At 35.9% G+C, this 13,704-nt stretch overlaps 1 protein-coding gene across 1 annotated transcript; it reads left to right on the forward strand.

The window, feature by feature from the left end:
- Positions 1 to 7,449: 7,449 nt before the first annotated feature.
- On the forward strand, positions 7,450 to 12,997 carry PYD4 (PYRIMIDINE 4). Its single transcript, XM_089607092.1, has 9 exons — positions 7,450 to 7,843; positions 8,513 to 8,743; positions 9,303 to 9,473; positions 11,119 to 11,262; positions 11,363 to 11,542; positions 11,883 to 12,108; positions 12,278 to 12,391; positions 12,520 to 12,606; positions 12,695 to 12,997. The coding sequence occupies exons 1-9, from the start codon at positions 7,610 to 7,612 to the stop codon at positions 12,736 to 12,738; spliced, it is 1,431 nt and encodes a 476-aa protein (XP_089463218.1). The 5' UTR covers positions 7,450 to 7,609; the 3' UTR covers positions 12,739 to 12,997.
- Positions 12,998 to 13,704: the final 707 nt, after the last annotated feature.

The following is a 13,704-nucleotide window of genomic DNA, read 5'->3' on the forward strand; positions in this document are numbered from 1 at the left end:
TCCGGGTGCTGAATTAAAAAGCAAGATAAATGGTTAGACATCGTCGATGTTGAGTGAGAAACTAGGCTGGCTGCTTGGATTCTCATCAACTTGCTTGGTTCCTTTCTTTTTCGTGACATATGGGGAATGTAGTGTTGCTGGTTTCTTTATAACGCGTTTTGGTCTCTCATTCACTGCAAGCTTCATTGCAACTGCTTCGCCGTTTTTCTTGAGACGCTTTTTCACTCTTGTTTCGTCCTTCTCGGTTGGAGCTTTATTGTCACCAACCTGGGGGACCTGTGTCGCAGCAACGATGTCAACGTTATCCAGCATATATCGCCAATCATCTTGTAATCTCTTCAATGAGTCCTGGAAATATTTTAATCATTTATTTACAAAAATCTTTTAGTTGTAAATATAAACTTGTTTAACATACTGGGTTGTAATTCACTAGTTTGTCTGGTCCCAACAGAGGTGATATGTCATGCTCCACATTGTCCTGATTCATATAAATATTGGAATTACTAGTCATATGTGAAGATTTAATTTTATTGAAGTTTTATTATTTACAAACATTACCGTGCCCTCTTTTTGGATGTTTACGTCTACGTACTCAACCGGCTGAATTGAAGATTGTCCTTCCTCTCTTTGATTGTCATTTTTATCTTTCTTTGACCTCATCTTCATCTGTAAAGTTTTAAATATTAAAGAATATAATTCTTATAGGTGTTTCATGCAGAAATAAGTAAACCATTGGTTTGATGTTATTGAAAAGGTAGCATTTTCCATACCAATTTTGTCAATGTCAATTGATATGACTTGATTGCCTCTTCCAATACTTTTTGTTCAAGCTGTGCATTAGGTTGTGCCGCGATGTTTGTTGTCACTTTGGTTTGTACAACGGTGGCGTCTTCAGCCTGTGTGCATATGTAAATACAAATGAATTTAGATATACAATGTTAATATATATTAATATAGTTGATTGGGCCGAATTTACTTGTGTAATTTCTTTTTCAATCTGAGCAGTAGGTTCGGTATTCTTGTCAAGGTATACTTCGACCTGAAAAATTCACAACGTTAATCAATGTTATCATTAAGTTTATTAACGTATTAAGGTTCTATTATTTACCTCGTTCATGTCTTCTTCATCAGTATCGTGCGCGATAACGTCTTCGGGTTTATTGTTGGGTGTCCCTTCAACCTGTTTAAAAGTTTGTTGTAAATACTAGGAATACATTAATTAGTGTAAATACAATAAATACTGTAATTAGTAAATGTTTAGGAGATTACTATATTGTGAGGTGCATGAGGTGAATTATCATCTCTATGAATAAACTGGTTTACGATTTCCACCAACTTGTTGTACTTTTCGTTAACGTCCTCTATTTCTTTTTGCATTTTATACATTCTGCGATGTGTAAAATCTAAGTCGTCTTTGAGAAATTGGATTTCCTCGTTCACATCTTTTGGAGCTGAATTGTTTGAGGAGGTTGCGTTGTTGGTGACCTTTGATTTCCCTTTTTTTGATGCTGGACTTATGTCATTGGCCCTAGGAGGATGTCGTAGAGTGGGTTTTGATTCATCACGTGGTTCGAATCCCAATGCCAACTCTTCTTCCGTAGGTATCACGGGGATTATCCTAATCTGTTTGTAGTATTACAAATCAAATATTTGTTAGTATTTACACTTAAATATTTACATAAATGTTATGTTATAGTAAATACCTTGATATTTTCGAATATAGCCACCTTGAGCTCATCGTAGGTGGGGGTGCAATCAAACGCCCACTTTAACATTCTTGGAATGTTATGTTCTGGTTGGCGGGTTGTGAAGGTTTGAGCTGCAAACTCTGGAATTACTTCGAATGCCCATGCAACTAAGGGTTGAAGAAAACCCTCAATGTTGAATCCTTTGGTACCAACACAGCCAGTTTGCAATTTCCTCATTGATGCACATAGTGCATTGTAGCTGACTTGGCCCCATGGATATGAAGAAAACAGTTGAGGGTCAGCTGCCATACGAAGGTGTTTATCATTGATTTCGACCTTTAGTTCCCTTGGTAACACCATAAGCTCTAGGATGCACACATTCATCAGGGCAATCCTATCTTCATCACTCCCGCCAAAGCTTCCGGACAACATTCCTAGTAAATACCTTGCTTTTTGAGTACCACTCACCATAAAGTACTCATCTTTTAGAGGGTTGTCAGGGCGCAAGTCGTTGTCAATGTCAGGAATTGGCCCGCATTTCAATCCTGAAAAATTCTCATGTTCTCAGTTTTCATTATCTATAAAGTTATGTAAATAAAAGGTGAAAATTGTGGGTACCTGAAAAGAGCTCGAAATCATAGACATTGAATGCCAAAACATTACCCCCTATGTTGAAAAGGAGTTCAGTAGGGTCCTCGGAATGTACTTGTGATAAGACCAGTAGATGTATTAACTTCTTAGGGTATGTGGTCCCCTGTAAGTTTTGGAACTTCCCAAATGGTCCTTGGTTGAATAAATTCTTCTGGAAATCAGTTGTCAGGCTTCTTTTGAGTAAATACATTATATCAAACTGAGAGTGAGCTATTATTCGCTGCTGTGTATCCCAGAATGTTTTTGGGATTATGAGCTCGCCAAACTGTAAATTCAAGTTAGTTTCAAACTACTCATAAATACATATGATGTCAACGGTTATTTTTGAAATTTACCTTGTGGTCGGTGTGTGTTGTTTGTGATCCTTTCCCTGTTTTCTCTCTACGGGATCTAACTATTTTTCTTGGAGGTTTTGCTGGGACCTACAATATCATCACGCAACATCATTGTAAATAGTGTTTGTTGTAAATATTCTTAGGCCAAATTATTTATTGAAACATATCATAAACGTTAATTTACCTCTACTTCAGATGAGGGTGTAATTGTTAGCTCTTTGTTTTTGACAGCTGGAGTTTTTGTTCTTGCCATAGTGAGTTAAGTTTTTCTGCCCTGAAATAAATTCAATCTTGTTTAATCATATTTCAATCTGTCTATGAAAATAAGTTCAGGATACGACAAATTATACAGTAAATATGCGTAAATAAACACTTACACGAATCCGAAATGTATTTACATACATTTACTACACACATTAACAACCACATTAACTACACACATTAACAACCAGTTCTGTCTATTAATATTTACATACATTTACTACACACATTAACAACCAGTCCTGTTGTCAAAACCAAGGTTTACAACCTCGGATTAACTCAGATTTACTGCAAACAAGTTCAAAACCTCTTCCATTCTATCAGTAAACACACAACCATTTTAAACGCAGTCACAATATTTTATCACATACAGTTTACACCGAAACCTGTTGTAAAATGACCACGCATCAATATATTGACAAACAAATCAAGATTAATTCCTCAAACTCGTTCACAATAATCGGTTCCCCAAAATTTCGAGGTCATGAACAGGGTTGTGTGTAAATGTTTGGATTATAGCCATTAATACAGGGACTCACAATATATAGGGAGATGAATGTTCTATACCGTATATTTCATAATCGAATCCAAAAAATAAAGGAAAATAAATTGTTTTCTTTGTTTATGAAGTAAATCGTGGCTGTAAATACAAATTTTGATACTTTAATAAGGAAATCGAGGATGAATATTGGTAAATAAGAGTTTCCATTGCAGAATAATCGCACATGCATACCTGTTGGAGCCGTCTTGAGGACGCGATCTGGAAATTTTTTCTTGTTCGTCGGTCGCCCAAATGAAGAACCCTGTTCGTCGCAGAGAGGAGAGGATTTGAAATATTTTTGGGAGTTTTTTTTCTTAATGGCGTATGAAAATGGTGGAGAGATATTCGGAATCAATTGCAGTTAATGCTCCTAGTTTTTCGTTACACGTTAACTTATTTATTTTTTTTTTTTTTTTTTTTAAAAGTCATTCGTGTGCATGGGCGGGAAATATAGGGTTTTTTAGTAAATTCTGATTTGTCTTAAATGCTATCTGGCTATTTACTTAGTATTTACAAAACCTTGGCTATTTAGCAATTCTAAAGGTTTGTTTTGGCTATTTTGCTAAATTACCCTTTATAAATTGATTCTTCATATAATACAATCACATCAAAACATGCATGACTTACGATTGTCATTGAATATACCTATTCGAGTAAATTACTGGGAGACAATTTTTCTGATTATGTTTTGAAATATGTAGAAATATATATAAGTTGGACTTAAGTCGAAACAACATTCTAAACTAAACTAGTTTATAAATTCAGTCGTCATATAATCACATCAAAACATAATTTATCATTTTCATTTAATATACCTATTCGAGTAAATTGCCGGGAGAAAATTCCTTTGATTGTGTTTTGACAGTGAATTCATGTCATTCAAATACAAACAAGTTTCATATATATTAATTTAGCATTTTAGATAAATAACTAAAGGAAAAGAATGCTAAACGGAGCTATGATGAAGATTCCAAATTATCGATATATATATATAACAATTACTCAAGTCAGTGTACGAACTAAGAATAAGAGTTTTAGAGACAAATGCACTCTTTGAGGGAGAACTAACGAGAGATAGAAGACCAACTCAATGTCAACGTTAAAATCGTTACGCCACCAAATTAGTGATTGAAATTTACATAAAATCTTGAAATATAAAATTAGAGAGTGACAGGAGTACGTAGAGTAAAAGATCAATTTATTTCAACCTATGGTTGCTATAAAATGAGATAAATATATCATTATGATAAGCTTTCGCATTGTATACTCAATGATGAAATATCACAAACAAAATGATTCGGGTCAGATAATTAAAATCTATACGATTTGCGTAGGTAATGGGGATACGTCGAGCTATGTGCACTTGGACACGTCCAAGTCCGAAGAAGTCATTATTTCATCATGTTTACCGATAATTTTTCTCAAAAGAGATCTTAAAGCAAGTCACGAACCCCTGTAAAGTTTCAAATTAATAAAAGTAAATGAAATGAATAAAATAAAAATAAGAAGCGGAAATATAAATATTTCCTAAAATTAAGCAATTTAATGTAAAAGAGTTCAATACTCTTTAAATAGTACGTTACTCTGAATCTACCACATAAATTAGGGGGGATTCATTGGGGGTTTTTTTTTTTTTTTTTTTTTTGCCTTATATTATGACAGGGTTAATAAGGACTAACAACTGATAGAACTAATTTACGATATTTCTTTCCAATATGCAATTTAGAGGGGAAATAACTTTTTCTGATATTGTCGTCTCTTTTGGTCATGTGAGAATTCAACACTAAAATAGATGGCATATGTGTGAAACTGATGACCACGTATTTTATACGTTCGAATCCGCCTTCATTCGGCTTGAATCGAGTTAGTTTTTAAGTATTTTTAACAGTTATTACGAATTTTTGCGACATATTTCAAGAAAGTAGTGTAATTTGAGAGCCGATGAGTATTTGAAGACAAACGGAAGTTTTTGTGACGAAACACGAGTTAAAACGAAGCAAAAAAGACTTAGAAGACAAATTCTGGAGCTCCTCGTGCCGCGACCTCACATCTTCGCACCGCGACCATCTTTCAGTTTTTTACGGAACTTCTCCAGCAGACATCCTCGCGCCGCGACCTACCACTTCTCGCGCCGCGACCTCCTCCAGAAGAAACTCTCGCGACGCGACCTACATTCCGCGCGGCGCGCGTGTCTTCGATTTTGACGTAACTACTTTCCGTTTTTGAAGATTTTGGGCCAATTCAACTTAACCAAAAGCTCATATAAGCTCCGAAAATCACCATTGTTCCTATATAAACCACTCATGTAACCTAGAAACATACCCTTGCTTAGATTTTAATTTCCCTTATTGCTTTTTGTCAGTTTTTGAAACCTTTGCTAAGAGAGAGAGAGAGAGCGTTCTTCGTTGGAATCGACAACTCTGACGAATCACTTGAACTCACAACCATTGTTTCTCCTTCTTCCTTTACTTTTATTTTATTGTTATCTCTTAAATCTTGTTGAACATTGTTTAATTTCAATATGAATCTCTCAACGTTTAGGGACTAAAAAAATCTCTATCTCAAACGATTAGGACCAAGAAAAAAATTCCGAATCATAAAATGGCACGAAAATTCTCATTCGAGCAACTCCAATGCCAAAAGATTCTCAATCATAACACATCATCATAAATACTATATATTATTAAATATTATTTTTATATTATTAAAGAACATTTTTTAGACAAAATACTCCAATGTGAACATCCATAAAATTGCCAACTATAATATTATTTTAAGACATATTATTTCTTTTTTATTTAATTTATATTCATTTTATATTATTTTTGTATAAAATATTAGTGCATTGGTGAGCACCATTGCCATAATGTTTATGACATTTTTTTTTATTTTTTTTTTAGTAAACGTAGGCGATACCACAGAGAATTTCATTAAACAACCCTCACTTGAATGGCAGAGGAATACCATAGTTACAAAGCACTATTTTGGTCTCTTAGGACCTCACGCTTGGCGCAAGAACGGACAAGCCCCTCTCAACGCACATCCGAGCCAACACTAAGAGCAAAACGAGCTTAATTATGGGTCACAGTGTTACAAGATCTAGAAAGAAAGAAAATATCAAATTTGAAAAAAAAAATTAAGAGCGTTACCTTGAGATCGTTCAAGATGGTTCCAAGTTCCGTAGCCGATATGACTCCGCTTTTGACCGCAAGAACGGCTTCAAAGCAATCCGATTGCACCACCACCCGATCGATCCCAAGATTAATCGCCAAGAGCAGCCCCCGAAGAATAGCCGTAGCTTCCGCGAGGGAAGGAGCAAGGCGAAGATCCCGGGCGAACAAATCCTTTTTCCGTCACCCCTAAGAGTTGGTGACAACGCCAAGACGGACATCGATGGTATCTTTAGAGTCCTCCGAGACATCCCCTCCGAAGCAAATAATAGACTTGACGAAGTTAATAACTTGTCCCGAGGCAGCCTCATAAGAAGAGAGACACCTAACAACCGCCTCACATTCCTCCATGTTCGCCCGAAAAAAGACGATCCCATCGTCCGCGAAGAGCAAATATGACACATGAAGGTCATGAGCACCGAATCTCACCTCGCTAATCTCTCCTTTTCTTTTTCCTGAAGGAGTCAATAGCAATTCAAATTGCTTTCCATCTAAATCTCTCCTAAACATCTAACAAAGACAATTTTATCCTAAACTGGGCCCCACACTCGAGTCCCACCGGTCAGCGTAAAAATCATACACTTAATGCTATTTCAACTTTCAAGCAACTGTTCTTCTCCTTCGTAAACACAAATATAGAATTATGGCCGCGAAAAGACAATTCTATCCTCAAGCGGACCCCGCTTCTGAACCTGGCCCTTATTTTACAAATAATTTCCTCTCTCGTAATCTGTAAATGACCATGATACCCCTCATTAGAAGGCCTATTTAAACTATCGGCTTCGGCCTAAATGGTCCACCATCTCTCAAACCACTATATTTCTCTCTCTCATTCGCTCTCTCTCTCTCCCCCGAGATTTCCGTTCATCGGAATTGAACTCATAAGATTTTTCCCGGTAATCAAACAGAAACCAGAAATCTCGGTTATCTCCGCATCCAAACAGCCGATAGATACTCGCGAAAATGCAGAGATTCTTGGCGAGAGGAGCGTTGTCGGTGAGAGAGGCTCGGCGATGGAACCGATGCTTCGGCTCTGTCGCCGAAGCTCGCGAAAGCGGAGTCGCCGAGGCTTCGCAGCTGAAAATGCCTCCGTTCGATTACTCTCCGCCGCCGTACGACGGTCCTTCGGCAGCGGAGATTCTGGCCAAGCGCAAGGAATATCTCAGCCCTTCCATGTTCTATTTCTACAAGGATCCTGTGAGATTACTCTCTCTCTCTGGTTTAGGAAATCGATTCGCAGATCGTTGAGCGTGTTTCGATTTTTTACTCTGTTTGGATTTCTTTTTATTGTTATTACTATTGTCAGTATTAGGAGTGTTATGTGTTCGTATCGTATTAAGACTGATCTATTGATTTCGTGTGTCTCGCGTGATATATATATATATATATATATATATATATATATATATATATGTACCATCTATTGTTCATGTGTATATATGCACTGTATCTCTTGTATTGGTTTTCAGAACTTTTAGGTCTGTATTAGTTGTCGTGCTTTCGATTCTGTTTGTTATTTATCAAGTGGGGCCATGAATGGGCTATTGTGGACCGTCTATGGAAATTATTATTAATATTTATTTAGATATCATGAAAAAGGCATGAGAGAGATTATCACAAATAAACTAATACAAAAAGAATCGATATTATTGTAGCGTCTTATTCAGATTCCAGGATTAACTCTGTTGATTCATTTTTTGCAGTCTTGTTCATTCAACTAAGGCATCGATTTGTATATCGTACCATCGTACGTAGTCAATTCTTATGTGACCTTTTATCTGTGGTCAATTCATTATAATCTCTAAATGAAGGAGAATCACAATATTATTCAACGTGTTGATGATTGGGATTGACGTATATATGCAGTTGAACATCGTGGATGGAAAGATGCAATACTTGTTCGATGAGAAGGGCCGTAGATATATCGACGGCTTTGGGGGAATCGCCACCGTGAGCTGTGGCCATTGCCACCCAGACGTGGTCGAGGCCATCGTCGCCCAAACCAAGCGGATTCAACACTCCACAATTCTCTATCTCAACCGGTCAATCGGCGATTTCGCCGAGGCTCTCGCCAATAAGCTCCCCGGAGATCTCAAGGTTGGTTTTTGCTTTTCTTATTAGAAGAAGACAAAATTGTATTATATATTAATATTTTGTTGTGCCATGCCAGCTATTGGGTATTAAGTGGTATCCTATCTGATTACGTATTTCCAAATAAAAATTAATTAATTAAAACAACCGGAGAATCATATGATACATGTGTAGATGCAGTGAAAGAAGTCCGTAATCGAAATATTTATAGAAAAACGAGAGATATTAGTAAAGTCGGTAAGTTTTAGAAGAAGACAAAATTGGATAATACATATTTTTTTTTAAATGAGTTTTGGCGATATATAAAGTTTTGTTGGGTCAGCCCATCTGTAATAGTATTATTGGCTTGCGAGAGATTTAATTATTGATGGAGATAAAGATCATGTTATTTGTGAGTGATATGTATGTTTGGTTGAAAAATTAGTAATTTGTCACGCCCCATGAAAAATAAAGTTGTGTCAAAATAGTATTTGGTTCACCAAACACAGCTGGTTAGAAATAAAGTCGTGTCAATGGGAATATTAGCCTAAGAAAACATTTGTTTGGTTCCATTGATTGAATTCAGGTGGTGTTCTTCACGAATTCGGGTACGGAAGCGAACGAGCTGGCGATGATGATGGCGAGGCTGTACACGGGCTGTCATGACATCATATCCTTGAGGAATGCCTATCACGGCAATGCCGCCGGAACCATGGGAGCCACCGCCCAGGGCAACTGGAAGTTTAATGTCATTCAGGTAATTAATAAAAATAAATTAGAAATTGAGTTTTATTATTTAGTCATCCATGTACCAAATTCTTTTATTGTCATATAATTATTTATCATGCTATTAGGAACATTGAAAATGGAATTAACTTAAAAGCCACTGATATTATCGTTAACACGTCTTAAAACCAGTTTTTTCAACCATGTATATATAGGAAAGTTTTGAAGAATATAATGTTTAGATTGATACTATTAGGAAAATTTTAAATGGAATCATAATATGTATTATATGTATATTTATATTAGCATTAGCTTACGTTTTAATACCATTTTTTTCCGACAATATATAATCATAGAAAATTTTGAAGAACATAATCATTGCCACAATGCCAAGAAACGATTTTGTTATGTTCCGTGATAAATTAGAACATGAGTCATGACCCAATCAGCATATATATCCCAATAAATGATGACAAAGCAATTTCCTCTTTGATTACTTGGGATTTAATGCATATCACAATCTCAACCATTACTTGTGAGGAATCCTACAGACGTTATAGTAAATTAATTTTTTTATTTTTTTATAAATCAAATAACTCATCTCTTGGTGGTCCAACCAAAGCTATAAAACGTAATCGTCTGTGTGACACATATCGGAAGGAATGTTTTCCAAACAGTGTCACTTGCCTCACGGAATGAATAATTTTCGTATACTTTGGAAACGAAAAATAATTTCCGACACATTTGCGGAAGTGGCAGTGACGGAAGGTGGCAATGGCAGCGCATTTGCTTCCATTATGCCGTTATAAAATTTTGGACGTTCGCTGATAATTCTTTTATTTACTCTTTCAGCCCGTTTCCACACATTCATTATAAATAGAGCTCATTTTAATTCATTTTTCACAACTCATCTCACAACTCACATTTCAATTATACAACATTACTCTACAATAATCTCTATAATATTGTCTACAAATTGGTATATAGTTATTATCCAAAAAAATAGTTGATAATTTTGATATAAACTTTCAAAACATGACTATTAATGAAATGTAGTCTTCTTGTAATGTTTTACTCATAATCTTGTTGTAATGTTTTTTTTTTTAAGTTATTAATAAAAATGAAATTTATTTTATATATTAGTACATTCTTTTAAAATTTTAACAGTTTAGTCCATTCCATTTATCATTTAAAATTGATTTTTAATTTTCTAATTACTTAATGAAAGTTAACGAAAATGCTAATTTCCATTAAGTCTAACGGAAATTCAACTTCAGTTAAACAATAGAAGTCCCAAATTACCTAACGAAAGTGTCAATTTCAATAAGAAATGGAAGTCAACTTATTAGAAATGAAATTTCCATTTTTTTTCCATTTGTCAGGATGATTTGACACCAGACTCTGGTGTCAAAGGATGATAAAAATACTTCATCTCAAAGTCACATCACGGTGGGTGTGTTCTAATCAATGAACAATAGATACCAAAAAACAAACATCTTGAACAGATACCTATCACATTCACTTGAATTAAGGAGTTTTCAACACTGCTTTAAGTGCATCATAGTGTCATTGGTAGATAGAATTTCGTTGGTAGACAGGATTTCATCATAGTGTCACTGCTTTAAGTGCTTTAATTTTTTTGTGACTAACAAACCCTTGTCCTCGTCACCAAACAGAGCGGTGTTCATCACGCCATGAACCCGGACCCATACAGAGGTGTTTTCGGTGCTGACGGAGAGAAGTACGCGAGAGACGTCCAAGACCTCATCGACTTTGGAACCTCCGGTAATGTCGCCGGTTTCATGTCTGAGTCGATTCAGGTAACGACCACCCTAACTTGTAACACAAGTTAACTATCCTATGCTTCTTTTTTTTTAATATTACTTGGGACTGAAGTCAGAACTTGTATGATGACAACAGGGTGTTGGTGGGATTGTGGAACTTGCACCGGGTTACTTGCCCGCTGTCTACAAAAGTATAAAGAAAGCCGGTGGACTTTGCATCGCCGACGAAGTCCAATCCGGCTTCGCCAGAACTGGAAGCAACTTCTGGGGATTTGAAAATCAAGGCGTCATCCCCGACATTGTCACACTGGCAAAGGTAGTTTAATCTTTTTCCATTCACTTCATTTCACTTGAAAGGAAAATATGAGGGAAAATAAAAGATTTGTTTTGTGTCTGGAAATCAATTTCGTTTAGGGAAAAATGAATGAAAAATCCTTTGCATGTGCGATTTTCATTTTTCACTCGTTTTACCAAGTGAAATGAAATCGCAAGTTGTCCATTTTCTCTCAAATTTTCCACAACTTAAAAACACAAGAAAGATATAACAATTCTCATTTTCCCCCTCACATTATCTGTTTCTCTTTTTTTTTCGAGATTTGTTTCATTGGATCTTTAATCCGGAGCTAAGTATTGATTCATTCTTCTTGTCTGTGTAGGGAATAGGAAACGGGATTCCGCTCGGCGCGGTGGTGACTACCCCGGAGGTCGCTGAGGTTCTGACTCGCCGGAATTACTTCAATACCTTCGGAGGAAACCCCGTTTGCACTGCCGCGGGGCACGCCGTTCTGAAGGTCATCGAGAAGGAAAAGCTTCAGCAAAACGCGCTGGTCGTCGGGTCCCACCTCAAAGAGAGGCTCACCGCTTTGAAGGACAAGTATGAAGGTAAAGGAAAAAAAAAAACAAAAAACTTACTACTATGATTGGTATGATTGGAGAATGAGCAATGAATATATAGGATGGATTTCAGGGTGGTAAAACAAAGTAAACTATTATTCATCTGAATTTGCGTTATCAAAATTCGTGATTAACGAGATCATCTGTTGCTACGCAGTTATCGGAGATGTGAGAGGTCAAGGGCTGATGCTCGGAATGGAACTCGTCACAGATCGCCAGTTGAAAACTCCCGCAAAAGATGAAACTCTTCACGCGATGGACCAGATGAAAGGTTATTTTCTTCTTCTTCTTCTTCTTTTTGTCAGTTCATTGTTATATTTGGCATAGATCAGTAACATTTCAGGAAGCTAACAACTTCTTAACCCATTTTCGGTTTTTACTTTTAATATGTTGTATCAGATTTGGGAGTACTGATTGGAAAAGGAGGATATTATGGAAATGTTTTCCGTATCACCCCTCCTCTCTGTTTCACCAAGGAAGATGCTGGTAAGAGTTTCACCCTAGAGTTAAAACTAATGAAAAAAAAACCAATAAAATTATAATTTTTGTTTTATTTATTGTATTGTTGATACAGATTATCTGGTGGACGCCATGGACTACACACTGGGAAAACTGTGAAGGCCAAATAATTTAAATATTTATTAGTTATTGATAAGTAAGGTCTCTCTCCTTTAAGTAAGTTGAAATATTGGAAGTTGTTGTTGTAGTCGTTCTTGGTGTAGTTTTACTGGGGTTAAGAATGATCAATATACATTAGGTCTATGGTTATTATGGTCTCTGTGAATCCCTCATAAACGTTGAGTCAATGCCTTGTTGTCTCTCGGATATCTAAAGTCACCGTTTGCACTTTTGCTTGATTAGCCAAATTCTCGGATAAGTCTTGTGCATCATAGCTATTCTATTTTTTTTTTATGTCAAACTCCAAATTCGATGCATTTTAGCTTAAAAACATACACATAATGCAGATACGTTCGTCCGCTCCTTCAGAAGTTCTCATCCAAACTTTGCGCTACAGTAAAAAAAAAAAAAACTTGATAGTTCTAACGTAACTTTGTGACCGCGTAGGCCAGTGTTTAGCCGGCCTATTCTCCCAAATTTTTTTGTTCAATGAATAATTATAATGCAAAAAAAAAATTAAACGATGATTTTTCACTATTGTCGTGCAAGAGTAAAAAATATGAATGAAGTATATATAAATTTATACGAGTCTTGTTTGGGGCAAGTGGTAATACCATTTCTCCTCTCACGAGTAGAATGCGGGACCGAATCTTGTGCGCAACATTTCTCATATTTATTTAATTATAGGGTGTGTTTGTGTGGTAGTAGTACAATAGATTCTTAAAAATTATCATCCAAATTTTGCACCACAGTTAAAAATTTATTTGTAACTTTTAACGTATAAATCATACGACAACTTTTCGCTACCATCGTGCAAGAGCCAATGTATAGTTGGACAGAAAATATGGGAATGCTTTGAACAACGTTTTTTTTTTCAACCATACATAATTTATCGTACAAAGTTATATTGCATAGAAATTCTTAATTACTTTATGCTTTGCAAAGACAACACGCATAGAAAGATAC

The sequence above is a fragment of the Urtica dioica genome, chromosome 2 (genome assembly GCF_054948205.1).
Source record: "Urtica dioica subsp. dioica isolate 48M chromosome 2, U.dioica_male_clone48M_v1_H2, whole genome shotgun sequence".
NCBI classification, from domain to species: domain Eukaryota; kingdom Viridiplantae; phylum Streptophyta; class Magnoliopsida; order Rosales; family Urticaceae; genus Urtica; species Urtica dioica.